Source organism: Giraffa tippelskirchi, chromosome 9, assembly GCF_054371585.1.
Source record: "Giraffa tippelskirchi isolate mGirTip1 chromosome 9, T2T-mGirTip1v1.2.pri, whole genome shotgun sequence".
Taxonomy (NCBI): Eukaryota; Metazoa; Chordata; class Mammalia; order Artiodactyla; family Giraffidae; genus Giraffa; species Giraffa tippelskirchi.
This window is the reverse complement of record NC_137283.1, coordinates 138,461,106-138,474,311: the sequence shown is the minus strand read 5'-3', so window position 1 is coordinate 138,474,311 and position 13,206 is coordinate 138,461,106. Positions and strand designations below refer to the sequence as shown.

The 13,206-nt window shown below is 40.0% G+C and overlaps 1 protein-coding gene across 19 annotated transcripts in view; it reads left to right on the top strand.

Annotated features, from left to right (window-relative positions):
• Positions 1–13,206, top strand: part of MAP7 (microtubule associated protein 7) — a 175,956-nt gene that overhangs the window by 68,148 nt on the left and 94,602 nt on the right. The window contains exon 1 of one of the 19 annotated variants that reach the window (XM_081528819.1): positions 6,694–6,979. The exons of 16 other annotated variants lie outside the window; for them this stretch is intronic. In XM_081528819.1, coding sequence (XP_081384945.1) covers positions 6,958–6,979 — 22 coding nt within the window. In that variant the 5' untranslated portion in view covers positions 6,694–6,957. Of the gene's footprint in view, positions 1–6,693; positions 6,980–13,206 lie in introns of those variants that run through there. 2 more of the 19 variants (XM_081528812.1, XM_081528814.1) reach the window with 2 other exon arrangements.

Here is a 13,206-nt window from a genome sequence, read left to right as displayed (position 1 = left end):
CAGCACGCCAGGCCTCCCTGTCCATCACCAGCTCCCGGAGTTTACCCAAATTCATGTCCATCGAGTCAGTGATGCCATCCAGCCATCTCATCCTCTGTCGTCCCCTTCTCCTCCTGCCCCCAATCCTTCCCAGCATCAGAGTCTATTCCAATGAGTCAGCTCTTCACATGAGGTGGCCAAAGTATTGGAGTTTCAGCTTCAACATCAGTCCTTCCAATGAACACCCAGGACTGATCTCCTTTAGGATGGACTGGTTGGATCTCCTTGCAGTCCAAGGGACTTTCAAGAGTCTTCTCCAACACCACAGTTCAAGAGCATCAATTCTTCGGCGCTCAGCTTTCTTCACAATCCAACTCTCACATCCATACATGACTACTGGGAAAACCATAGCCTTGACTAGATGGACCTTTGTTGGCAAAGTAATGTCTCTGCTTTTTAATATGCTATCTAGGTTGGTCATAACTTTCCTTCCAAGGAGTAAGCGTCTTTTAATTTCATTGCTGCAATCACTATCTGCAGTGATTTTGAAGCCCCCAAAAATAAAGTCTGACACTGTTTCCCCATCCATTTCCCATGAAGTGATGGGACCGGATGCCAGATCTTAGTTTTCTGAATGTTGAGCTTTAAGCCAACTTTTTCAGTCTCCTCTCTCACTTTCATCAAGAGGCTTTTTAGTTCCTCTTCACTTTCTGCCATAAGGGTGGTGTCATCTGCATATCTGAGGTTATTGATATTTCTCCCGGCAATCTTGATTCCAGCTTGTGCTTCTTCCAGCCCAGCGTTTCTCATGATGTACTCTGCATATAAGTTAAATAAGCAGGGTGACAATATATAGCCTTGACGTACTCCTTTTCCTATTTGGAACCAGTCTGTTGTTCCATGTCCAGTTCTAACTGTTGCTTCCTGACTTGCATACAGGTTTCTCAAGGGGCAAGTCAGGTGGGCTGGTATTCCCATCTTTTGAAGAATTTTCCACAGTTTATTGTGATCCACACAGTCAAAGGCTTTGGCATAGTCAATAAAGCAGAAATAGATGTTTTTCTGGAACTCTCTTGCTTTTTTGATGATCCAGCGGATGTTGGCAATTTGATCTCTGGTTCCTCTGTCTTTTCTAAAACCAGCTTTAACATCTGGAAGTTCGCGGTTCACGTATTGCTGAAGCCTGGCTTGGAGAAGTTTGAGCATTACTTTACTAGCGTGTGAGATGAGTGCAATTGTGCGGTAGTTTGAGCATTCTTTGGCATTGCCTTTCTTTGGGATTGGAACAAAAACTGACCTTTTCCAGTCCTGTGGCCACTGCTGAGTTTTCCAAATTTGCATACACATACACCTCCCCCTGTTAAGAAGTGCAAAACAAAGTTGCATCACCCAATTCTCTTTGTTTAAAAAAAAAAAAAAAAGGTGAAAACATTACCAGATGTCTCATGTCTCATAGAATTCTTCTATTTATGGGTATACTAGTTTATTAACATTTAAATTTCACCAAGAGTTCAAGTATATGCTAGCCTTTGTTCAGATTTTTGAAATGAAGATAAAATGGACAGACAGCTTTAGAAGAGTACAATGTGTTTAAAACCTGCATAATATATTCACCTACTATTCAGTCTGATAGGTGGTGTAACTATACACTTAAGAGCACGGGTATAGGAGCACAGGTATAGGGACAAGCCCTGGAACTGGAGGAAAAACCCACCATTCAGTACTGAACAGAGGTTCTTGGTTACTGACAGAATCTCCTCTTGACTTCAGGTTTGAGACAAACCAAGGGAGTCTGTCAGTGTACTAAAACCACTCAATTCAGGACAGTAACAGGATTGGCCAGTGCCAGTTCTCATTGTGGCAGCCAGTCTGAAGGGAACAGGAGGCTGAAAATGTTGCAGCTGAAGTGCACAACGGGTGGATGAGAGGGGCCATCTTCTAAACATCACTGATTTCCCAAACAAGTTCCTAAGATGCTTTTCCCAAACAGTCATAGAAGTCTTGCTGCAGCTTAAAAGATCCTATTTTATAAGAACTGGTTTTTCTCTTAGTAGCCAAAAAGTTAAGAGGAGGGGGGAAATAGGAAAGAAAGAAGAACAAGGAAGAAGCAGAGTAGTAAGTGAGCAGATTAGATGGGAGAAAACACAGATAAGAGCTGCCTACACGTTTTACCCTGGCGAGGGCCTCTGCAGTTTTAAGGTTTATGATGGGACTCAGGATGGAGCTGAGAGCTGATGAATCATCATCTCTGCCACAGAGCAGTTTTAGGAGGCTGGTGAGCAAAGCAGGTGGTTCTTGAGCGAGTAATGAGTTAGCACACAGAGGGGAGAAGGTGGATTCCTCGGAGTTCTACAACTGCTCTGCCAATTTTATAACTCACCAGCTCCCATTACAAAATATATATCACATTTTGTATTTGTTAAGGATGATGTAGTTTAGATTTAATAAACAGATTCATTTCCCCTTAATTTCTCAGGATTCACGTATTCTGTTGTAAAACGTGCTAATCTTTCCAAGTGATTTCCGTTCCCAGAAGTTGAATAATAAACTGTCAATTCAGCCTTCCTCCATCTGCCAGTATTCTGCATTGATAGTTTTGCTGGATATTGAAAATGAAGCCAAAAATAGACTGGTAGGCAGAAGCCTTAGTCTTGAGAAGATGACAGTAACCATGCATGTAGTTAGAAATGTGCCTCTTTCCAAGATCCTCACTGTGCAGCTATGGTTTCAGATGACACATTATTACCGTACCCACTGCCCCATGCACTGGGACATAGAAATCTCCTTGAGCCACTGGTCACATAACAAAACCCTCTATTCTCTTTCCTCTCTTGTTAGCATTCAGCTGTTTTTCTGGATGAATGCACCGCCATTTAGTTACACGCTGTTGTTCCTAAGGGGAGAGTGGGGCACTGTCTCCACACAGTGTCACCTCCTGTCTCTCCCCGCCTGTCTTCTCCCCTCGTGGTACCAGTCCTTTCCTGTCAGCAGGCGACAGTGGCCTAATGCTCCGGGGTGCTCGGAAGTGAGAAGTCACCTAGCTGGAGGGCAGAGATGGCCATAGAGCAGAGTGTGGGGACTGAGAGTCTGCCACTGACTAGCTCACCCAAATTACTCTGTATACCTGAGTCTCCTCATCAGAAAACTTAGCATAATAGGGTGATTTGTGAGGTCAGACCAATCCTTATGTGTAGGACCTTAGAATAATGACTGAGTTAACAGGCCATTCACAAGCTTAAGCTATTATTTTTTTTTTTTAAGCTATTATTTTTATGATTCCCTGTGGCAATCTGTCTGAGCCACCAGGGAAGCATGGCTTAGACAGATTGCCATAGGAAATTATGAAAATAATAGCTTAAGCTCAGAAAATAATAGCTTAAGCTCCTGCAATGCAGGAGACCTGAGTTTGACCCCGGGTTGGAAAGATGCCCTGGATGAGGGCATGGCGACCCTCTCCAGTATTCTTGCCTGGAGAATCCCATGGACAGAGGAGCCTTGCAGGCTGTAGTCCACAGGGTCACAAAGAGTCGGACATGACTGAGTGACAAGCACAGCACAGCACATGGCAATCTGTACTTAAGGCAATTTTTTCCCCACCAGCCCTTCTCTGTCCTATAAACCTCAGATGAGCACACAGCTGGTCACAGTGTGGAAGGATGGATCCACAGCAGGGGAGGCAGTGTGGAGAATTCCTGAGGAGCTGATGGAAGGTAGAGAAAAGGCTTGTGGTAGTTAGCCAGAAGAAGGGAGGAGAGGAATCTTCAAGAAGTAATGGCAGCATGTATACAACTGATGAGGACAGGAGAGCCAAGTCCAGGGAAATGCAGCCGAACGCCATGCTCCGTGAGGCCAGAGAGGAGAAGGCAGAGCAGACAGGCAGCCGGTAGTGCTGCTGATGTGTAGTGAGAAAAGCAAGTGTGTGAGACCACCAAGAGCCAAGAAAACAGAGGCGCTGAAAGAGTTACAGGATCAGATTGGTATTCTAGAAACACCATAGCTGTGTTGACGACTGGGTTTTGGCGGTCAGGATTTGGATGGCCACAGAACAGACAGCTAGGAGGTTCGTATAACACCACCCTGTCCTCTTAAAACTGGGTGCCTCTAATCTTCAATGAACTGAGAGATAGATAACTGAGCTAATTACATTTGAGTCTAAAGTATAAATATAAAGATTCTGAGGAAAGAGGTGAAAGGATTTTTTTTTAAGTTGCTAATAGGAATTATTTTTTTATTTGATAAATTCTTGATAAAAATTAGGGTTAGGGTTAGATAATTGTGAGATAATTCAGAGTATGAGTTCTAACATTTATGGAGCCCTACTAAATGTACCCTTGGAGGAGGGCCTGGCAGCCCACTCCAGTATTCTTGCCTGGAGAATCCCATGGACAGGGAAGCCTGGCTTGCTACGGTCCATGGTATCACAAAGAGTCGGACACAACTGAAGTAACTTAGCATGCGCATATTGAATATACAGGCATAGAATTGTGGGAATGGGTCCATATTTTAATAACACGCCTCCAAATTTTCTGAAATTAATAACCAACATATTTCTTTGGCTAGCACGCACTCTGTGTCATGCATTTCATTGCTATAGTTGGACAGAATTGGGAATTTGTCTACTTCTTAAGACATTTAGGCAAATCACATACCAGCCATTGTATCACACGTGAGCAGAGAGAAAAGTGTAGGGCATGTTTATTCCCCAGAGTATCAGTGTTGTGAATCTTGACCGCCCTTTCCCATGTCAGTTACATTTGAGTCTAAAGTATAAATATAAAGATTCTGAGGAAAGAAGTGAAAGGATATTTTTTTTAAAGTTGCTAATAGGAGTTATTTTTTTATTTGATAAATTCTTGATAAAAATTAGGGTTAGGGTTAGATAATTGTGAGATAGTTCAGAGTATGAGTTCTAACACTGATGGATCCCTACTAAATGTACCCCTGGAGGAGGGTGTTCTGTGTCCCAGAGTCAGTGTCACAGAGTCAGTTCTGTGTCCCTCTCTGAGGCAATGAGGTCTTTGGGGAGGGAAAAAGAACAGTGGAGCGATTCGAGTATGTTTCCCCACCTGGAGAAGTGCTCTGCTCTCTAGCCTCCCTACCACACTAGCCCTGTTCGGAGGGGCAGAAAGAAGAAAAAAAAAACCGGGATTTGGAGCCACCAGAGTTGTAATTTTCTTTAACCAGAAGTAATCTTGCCTCACACCCCCATGGGACATTTGGCAGTGCCCGAAAAAAATGTTTTTTAATGGTCTTGACTGTGGAGAGGCGGGTGTCTATAGGCAAAGCTATTAGATACAGGAGGCAGAGGCCAGGGGTGCTGCCAAACTGTTAAAGCCTCATCCCCTCCCCTGTCGTCCGCAGCAAAGAGTTATCCTGTCTGAAGATCAGGAGGACCAAGGCTGAGAACTCCTGCACTAGAGATCCTGTCTGTACTTATGTTGTTGTTCAGTCACTCAGTCCTGTCTGACCCTTTGTGACCTCACGGGCTGCAGCACTCCACGCTTCCTTCTCCTTCACTATCTCCCGGAGTTTCTCAAACTCATGTCCATTGAGTTGGTGATGCCATCCAACTATCTCATCCTCTGCTTCCCACTTCTCCTCCTGCCTTCAATCTTTCCCAGCATCAGAGCTGCTTTTGACAATGCAAGGGGACTGGTTGGCAGGAATGATGGTACTTAGGCATCTGTGACGCTAGGCCTCTGGAGGTGTTGGGATGGTACTGGCTACAGCTGGTATTCCATGGGTTCCTACTAAGTAAGTCTTTAGTTCCAAGGACATTAAAAAGGGTTAATTGCCAAGTCCAGTGGATGCTTGAACCCCTACATCCTATAAATCCTATGTGTCCAGTCTCTTTACTGAGGCAAGTCCTACTACTCAGAGAGGCTTGAAACGATTTGTTTTCTTCTAAACAGCGTATTTCGTTTTCCAGATTGGACCCATGGATCATCCAAACTCATGAAGTTCATTGGTTTTAACTCAGGTATTCTGACTCCCATATCACAGTTTTAAATTCTATAAAGGCACAACAAGGACTTGACATGATTTTTTCTCCTCAGATTCCCCTCTGTGTCCCTAGACAAAAAGTCCTTTTAAAGACAAGCCTAAGGTAACATTGTGATAGAAATGTTGAATTCGAAATTCATAATGTAAAACTCATCACTGGCTTAAAAATTTTTTCTGAAGCCCTATAATTAATTTATCCAGAAATAATTTCTAAAACTTTAGTGTTAATTGATTCTTCCTCTTCACTTTGAAGACCTTCAGAATTTTTCAAAACTTGCTAAAGCGAGTCAGTCTTCTGGACCTTCTGAAGGATAGTGAAACTTCATTTCATGTGGTTTCCCAACGGCTCCATGAATGTTCTCAGTGAAGGGAGGGAAAGAACAGAGGTCTCTCTGCTTGACTGATTCTAAATGATTGCCTCTCTCAGATGCATTTGGTATGGGAACAAAATCAGCCATAATCTTTGGGGTTTTAAAATGCCATCTTTAGTACATTAGGAAACCAAAAGGCAGAAGAATTTGGAAAGATAGTAAATACCGTTTAGATGATCTTGGTTAAACATTTGTTCAAATGTGTTTAATGCACATCCTGTTTGGGGCCCGAGCTGATTTTAAACCCTGAGACTGAACTGATGTTTAACAGCCATTTCTTAACCAGGAAAGGCCTCCCCTTCTCCCAGCCCACACCCATTCGAGCTTCACTGGCTCTTTTGAACAGAAGCCGTTCTCAGTTTTTACTTGGTTCAGTGAACAAGGTTACTGTTTAGAAACAGTGGCTGTCGAGTCATATGTCTCCTCACCCTTTTGCCTTCTTCCTGAGTGTACCTCGAGCTGCATGAGAGATGATATTAATACTTGGGATGATTAAAGGGTCTCTTCACTGATCGCTTGGTCTTTGCCTGGCCGAGAAACTCAAAGCAGGAAGAGGGAGACATGCAGATATGTTGCAGCATATTCAAGAAAGAAGGGTTTTAGGATGGAAGACACTAAACTGGCCTGTAAGTTCTTGGGCTCAAAATATATTTTGAAACTTCTTAATAAGGATATGTAGTAATTGGGCAATTTTTAACTGTGTTAGTTTTGACACACTAACACTTTCAACAGGTACAGAGTAAGAAATCTTTTAATAGATCTTTTTGTTTTAGGGGGTAGGGAGGACTTGGTTTTAATGTTCTAAGAAAAAGAAGTGTGAATTTTAATTAAGTGAAACATTCCTTGTGCTCTATAGATGATGGATTTATACTTTATTATCCTGCAGCCATGGGATGGCTTCTATGAAAATTCAAGGCAAATGATATTATTTTCCATTTTCCATGTTTGTACTTTTTTTTTCTTTTGGCAAAAAACAAAGTGAAAACCCTGAAACAGCTCCTAGAGTCTCCTGAGTGCTGGAGGTAGACAGTAGTAGCAGGCTACACATACAATTGCACTGCTGTTCAAAGAATATTTTAGCACATAATTTATTGATGATTTCTTATTGCTTTCAATATTTGCATCTGGATTAGATCATGAAGAATTTGAGAAGTGATTGTTTTTCTATTTTATGGGAGTATGTTTGAGAAGTGCCGAGGATTTTTGCTGATTAAAAAGGTCATATTTCTCTTGCATGCCTGTTCGGTTTTTATTTAGTTTTTTTTTTTTTACCGTCAAAAACATTGCCTGCATTTTCCTCTCATACCTTTCCTCACCAGAATGCTTCCATTTCCATGGTATGTAAATCAGTTAACTCGCATGTAGGCTTTATGGAAAAAACTATAGTGATCAGAATCTTAAGCACTACATTTTGGAGAGGTATTTTTATCACTGTATTTTCTTCTCTAAAATTTTCTATATGTACTAGATGCTTTATCAGATTTAATTTTAAGAGTAGTAAAGATGCTTTATTCACTAAATTATTTGCTCTTTTAAAATACTGCCTCTATTCATTTGCATGGATAATATTTGCAAATTTTATAATAAAAACACATCTAGGAAAGAGAAGTGAGTTGTACATAGTGTCAGTATCCAGTAAGCATTAAGGAGATGGATTATGCTAAAAATAAGTGGCTTGCTTTTGGTGTTTTATGATTATAAAGTATAGAGTCAAAGAGGCATATTAGAAATATCTTGAGAGTTGGATCCAAGCCTAGATTTTGGCTCTGACACTAGTTTTGTGACCTCAAACAAATTATTTATACTCTATAAGTGTGTCAGTATCATCACTGCACATGGGAATAATCTAACTTTCAGGGCTGTATATACATTAAAAGAGAGGCAAAATGCCTCACCTAACTGGCTTCTTAGAAAAAAAGCTGATATTATTATATGTATTTGTTCAGTTAACTCACTTTTAAATTCACTTTGTACTTAATGAGTCAGAGAAGAATTTCTGTGTGGAAATCATATTTATATACAGTATTCAAATATTAGGATAAAACAATGCATAATAAGCATTGGGTTTCATAATGAATTATTTAAATGTGATAAATAATATTGGTTGAATCAAATGAAATACAGGTTACTCAGTAAGAAAACTGGATAAATATCAAATAAATAAAATTTATATTGAGGGGGAGAAATTTTTTCATTCAGAAAATTGGTCAAAAAACATTAGATAAGTGGTTTAAAAATACTAAATTTTTCTTTTTTAAAAAATATGTGTTTATCTTTATTTATCTGGCTGCACTGAATCTTAGTTGTAGCCTATGGGATCTAGTTCCCAGACCAGGGATCAAACCCAGACTCCCTGCGTTGGGAATGTGAAGTCTTAGCCACTGGACCATCAGGGAAGTCCTCTAAATTTTTCTTAGATACTGGATTTAGGTCTCTTCCAATTTCCAACTTTTAATTTGGTATTGAGTAGACCTTAGAAAAGTAGACGTTGTAGCTTCATGTTCCATAAACTAAAATTTCAGTGTGAAGACCGTAACACTATCTGGAGTAGAGATGAAGGGTGAACTCTGCTCTGTACACTTCCCACAGCCCATCCAGCTCATTCATGAAAGTCCATCCCACTGTGGGAGCAGAGCTTGTTGCCATGTCAAGCTGCTGGGGAGTAACTATAAGAAACTGTAACAGTGACCCCCCCCAACCCCAGACTAAAGCTGGTATCTATTGTCATTCGGTCTGTTCTCATGTTAGCACTTACCACCAACTGAGGCTGTCATGTTTGTTTTGTTCTCCCACACTAGAATATGAGCCACAGGGGCAGGGAGTTTTGGCTTTGTCATTCACAGCTGTATCCCAAGCACCTACAACAGAGCCTGGCAACCAGTAGGTGCCTAGTCAGTTTATCAGATTAATGAGCCGACCCCTCGTCTTCAAGAGGGCAACAAGTTAGGGAAGGCCATGCCTACTCTCACTGTAAAGCACAAAATAACAAAGATACAGCTTTGTATAAAATCTGTACCAGGGCATGCTACTTTATCCTGTGGTTGACGCAGAAGTAGAGCTTTGTTACAACTTTTAGAAGAAAAGAAAGTCAGCAGAAAATGTTACTGTCCTCAGTTAGACATGTGCCAAGAGCAGAAAACTGAAAAGTTTACTTCCTTTATGAAAAATAGGTAAATTAAGGGCTCTAGAAAAATAATTTTGTGATAAAATGCCAAGTCACAGGCCAAATAAACTCCCTCCTCCCCTGAGCCCTCGGTGAGGTCAGCGCTCAGCTCCAGAGGGACAGCCCCTCCCACACACCCCGGAAGCATCACACAGCGCTGTGGACTCAAGCTCCTTTACCAGGAATTGTATGTAGGTGTAGTTTTCAGAAGCTATGAATCTTGTTCAGTAAGACTTTCACAAAACACTAGCCATTCTCAAAGTTACACTGAATCTATACCTCAATCAAGAAGATAAATTGCTGTACTTTAGAGTCAAAAGACCAGGTTTTCAAACTCTAGTCTAAGGCTGTCTGTATGACCAAGGGCAAATCCCATTTGATCTCTGAGTCTCAGTCCCCTCCCCTATACAAGGGCAACAGGCATACCTGCCATAATCAAGTTAAGATGGTCAAGTGAGTTTATACACAAGAAAGTGACTTGTAATCCATTAAACAAATTATACAGTTTAACTTGAATACACATTTAAAAAACAGGGCAAGTTCTTTCCTTAAATGAGAATTTAAGTGCTTTATAACTTCTATTATTTGTCAGAATATCACTAATTAAAGGGGCAAACCCCATCAAAACAACAAAAAAGGCTAAGGTACAATTTTTAATGCCATATTTTAAAAATAAATCTAGAAAGCACTATGGCATAGTGGTTAAGATACTAGGTTTTAAAGTCACATTGATGTGGATTTTATTCATGATTTAGCTGTTCACATTAGACAGATTTCTTAACTTTGAGACTCAGTTTTCATCTCTGTACAGTGGGGAAAGTGTTAACCTAAATGCAGGCTTACTATAAAGAAAAAATTGAATGAGACAGAATGCTTAAAGCATGTAGTACAGCCTTGGAACATAATAGATGCTTAGTAAACAGCAGTTGCATTTGTAGTTATTTTAATTCTTTATAAATATCATTGGGTATATGGTTTGCCTTTTAAATGATATGATACTGAACTTTTAAAATCTGTTAGCCACTATTACTCCGTATAGAAATCTGCTAGAAATTTCCTGAGAGAAAATAATTCTACAATTTTTGAGAGCTCTTACTTTACTGAGCCTGATGATTCTTTAGATTAGGTGGTCTTTGAAATAAGCATCAATACAACTAAAAGTTTTCTAATATAATTTACTTACCTAAAGCTTGGGGGATCTCAAAGTATGTTAGATTAAATAGACTTATCCGTAACAGAACACACAGATACTCATAAAGAAAGAGCAGTGGCAGGAATTTTCAAAGACAAGAGTTTAAAATTCTCTTTCTAGGAAGTGTATGTTGCTAGGGAATGAACAAGAAGGGCATCAAGGTAGCAACACATATTGTCGTGCAACCTAGAGATATTTAAGTTCCAAGATTTATTGTTCATAGTCCAAGATGTAAGTCATGTATTAAAAGTCACTAATCCTTTCTCAGCATTTCACTGAGTCATTGAATTAAATATTCTCTGAACTGACATTTTAGTACTGAATTGCAAACATCAGTGTACAGTCTTGATAATATAATTTCTTTCTCTTATCAGAACCTCCAGATGACGTGAATAAATGAAATTCAGTTGAACCACAGGCTAACTTTAAAACTTAGGTTAGCATTTTAATATACAAGAATTATTGTCCATTAAAAGATGCTTTTCTATAAGACCTACTTTATTTTAAAAGATAATGCCATAATCCATTTCTGGATCATAATCTGGTTATATAAATGTATTGTAATGTCTTATCTCAGCATAAAATAACATTACTTGAATAACAAGTAGCATAATGTGATGAAGGACCAAGAAGGTAAAAGTTAATATTTAAGCTTTCTCCTTACTTGATTTAATATTAACAGTGCATAGTTTTCATGTTTTTCTGTAACACAACAGTTATAAAGCCCTGAATCAAAGATTAACATCTTTATATAACATTATTAAGAATTATTGTTTTGAATATTTGGATTTTGTGTTTTACTTCTGTTAATCAGAATACAGAATTCAAATATACAAGCATTTAAGTGTGATGTTCTTATAATTCAGTGCTGTCAGTTTTACCCAACAATCACAATCAAGTTAAAGAAAGCAAGTAAGTCTGAGGGATTTTAGTTGGACTCAGTAGATACCATTTTAACAAAAGAAAGGTGGCCTGGGCTTTGAGAGATGATATATTGTGGGGAAATGATTAGGAAATAGAGCTAATGGAAGATGAGGGTTAATATAGTAGGTTTGTTTATGCAAACTCATCTCTGTCTCTGGGCATGAGCCATTCTCCTCCTCATGATACAGGAGAGGGGGACACCATCACAGGGGATATTTATGCCCAGCTTTTAGGTGGGTATACGCAGAGAATTCTTTCCACATCTGTTGATTCTCAATGCCTTCAGCTGAAAATAATGCCAAAGTGGCATCTTTTGGAACAGTGCATTCTGATGCCCTTCGTGGTATTCTAGTGGACATCTTTAGGTATAAGACTTTTCTCATATTTTAGATTATTTCCTTGAGATAGAGTCTCAGAAGTGCAGTTGTCGAGCTAGTAGTTTTAAACCTTTTAATGGCAGTAGATTCATATCACTAAATTCCTTTCGTGGAATTATACCAATTAACTGTTACTCTAATACTGCTGCTTTCTGCTCCACATACTTTCAGGGTTTTCAGTGCTGCATTTGGAAGCACATGTCTAATATTCCTCTTCAGGGTTCACACTAGATGAAAAATACCAAGGATCTAGAAAAGGATAGTTCTAACCATTGGTGAAGCTAGTTGCAATATTCATGACTGGTGCTGTGGTAGTGAAGGAGTAGCATAAACGGACTGAAGCGGATGCTTTTCTCCAGGTATCCCTACTACCAGCTGAATTTAACATCTCTATCACAAGGAGACCGCTCAGGAAGAGGGATAATGGAAGATACCTTCACTGCAAATAGATCATATGCCTTGTGCATGTGTGCACAGTCACTCAGTCACGTCTGATTCTTTGTGACCCCGTGGACTGTAGCCCGCCAGGCTCTTCTGTCCATGGAATTTTCCTGGCAAGAAAACTGGAAAGGGTTGCCATTTCTTCTCCAGGGGATGTTCCTGACTCAGGGGTGAAACCCCTATCTCCTGCATTGCGTGTGGATTCTTTACCCCTGAGCCACCAGGGAAGCCCAAATAGATCATGTGGTGGTGGTGGTGTTGGTGGTTTAGTTGCTGAGTCGTGTCCGACTCTTGTGACCCCAGTATGGATGGCATTAAATCTTCATGAACTATTTAGTCCTAAATCCAGATTAGCATTTGATTGCCAATGGGACTGATACCAAGCCTTCCTGGGGACAGATCCTCCCACCCATATGTTCCCCCATCTCTTTTTTATTTGAAAAAAAAAAAAAGACCTTTAGCCTCTTTAGCCTTCCCCAAGTTCCAAAGAGCAAATGTAATCAGAGAAATGGAAAAAATACAGAAACAAAGGAAAGCAGTCAAGCGGGACAAAATTAGTTTAGCCACAAAACAAAATCAAGGACTTCTAGTTCCTCTTCAAGGGTTACAGATAATACTCCGAGCCACATCCTTGAGTTGTTTTGCAGATAGTAAAAACTCCTACCAGGTGGAGACGGTCAACCATATGCTGGCTAGCATCACATAGACCCCAGACAGGTTGGAACTAGAAAACTAATAATTGAGATTCCCAAAATA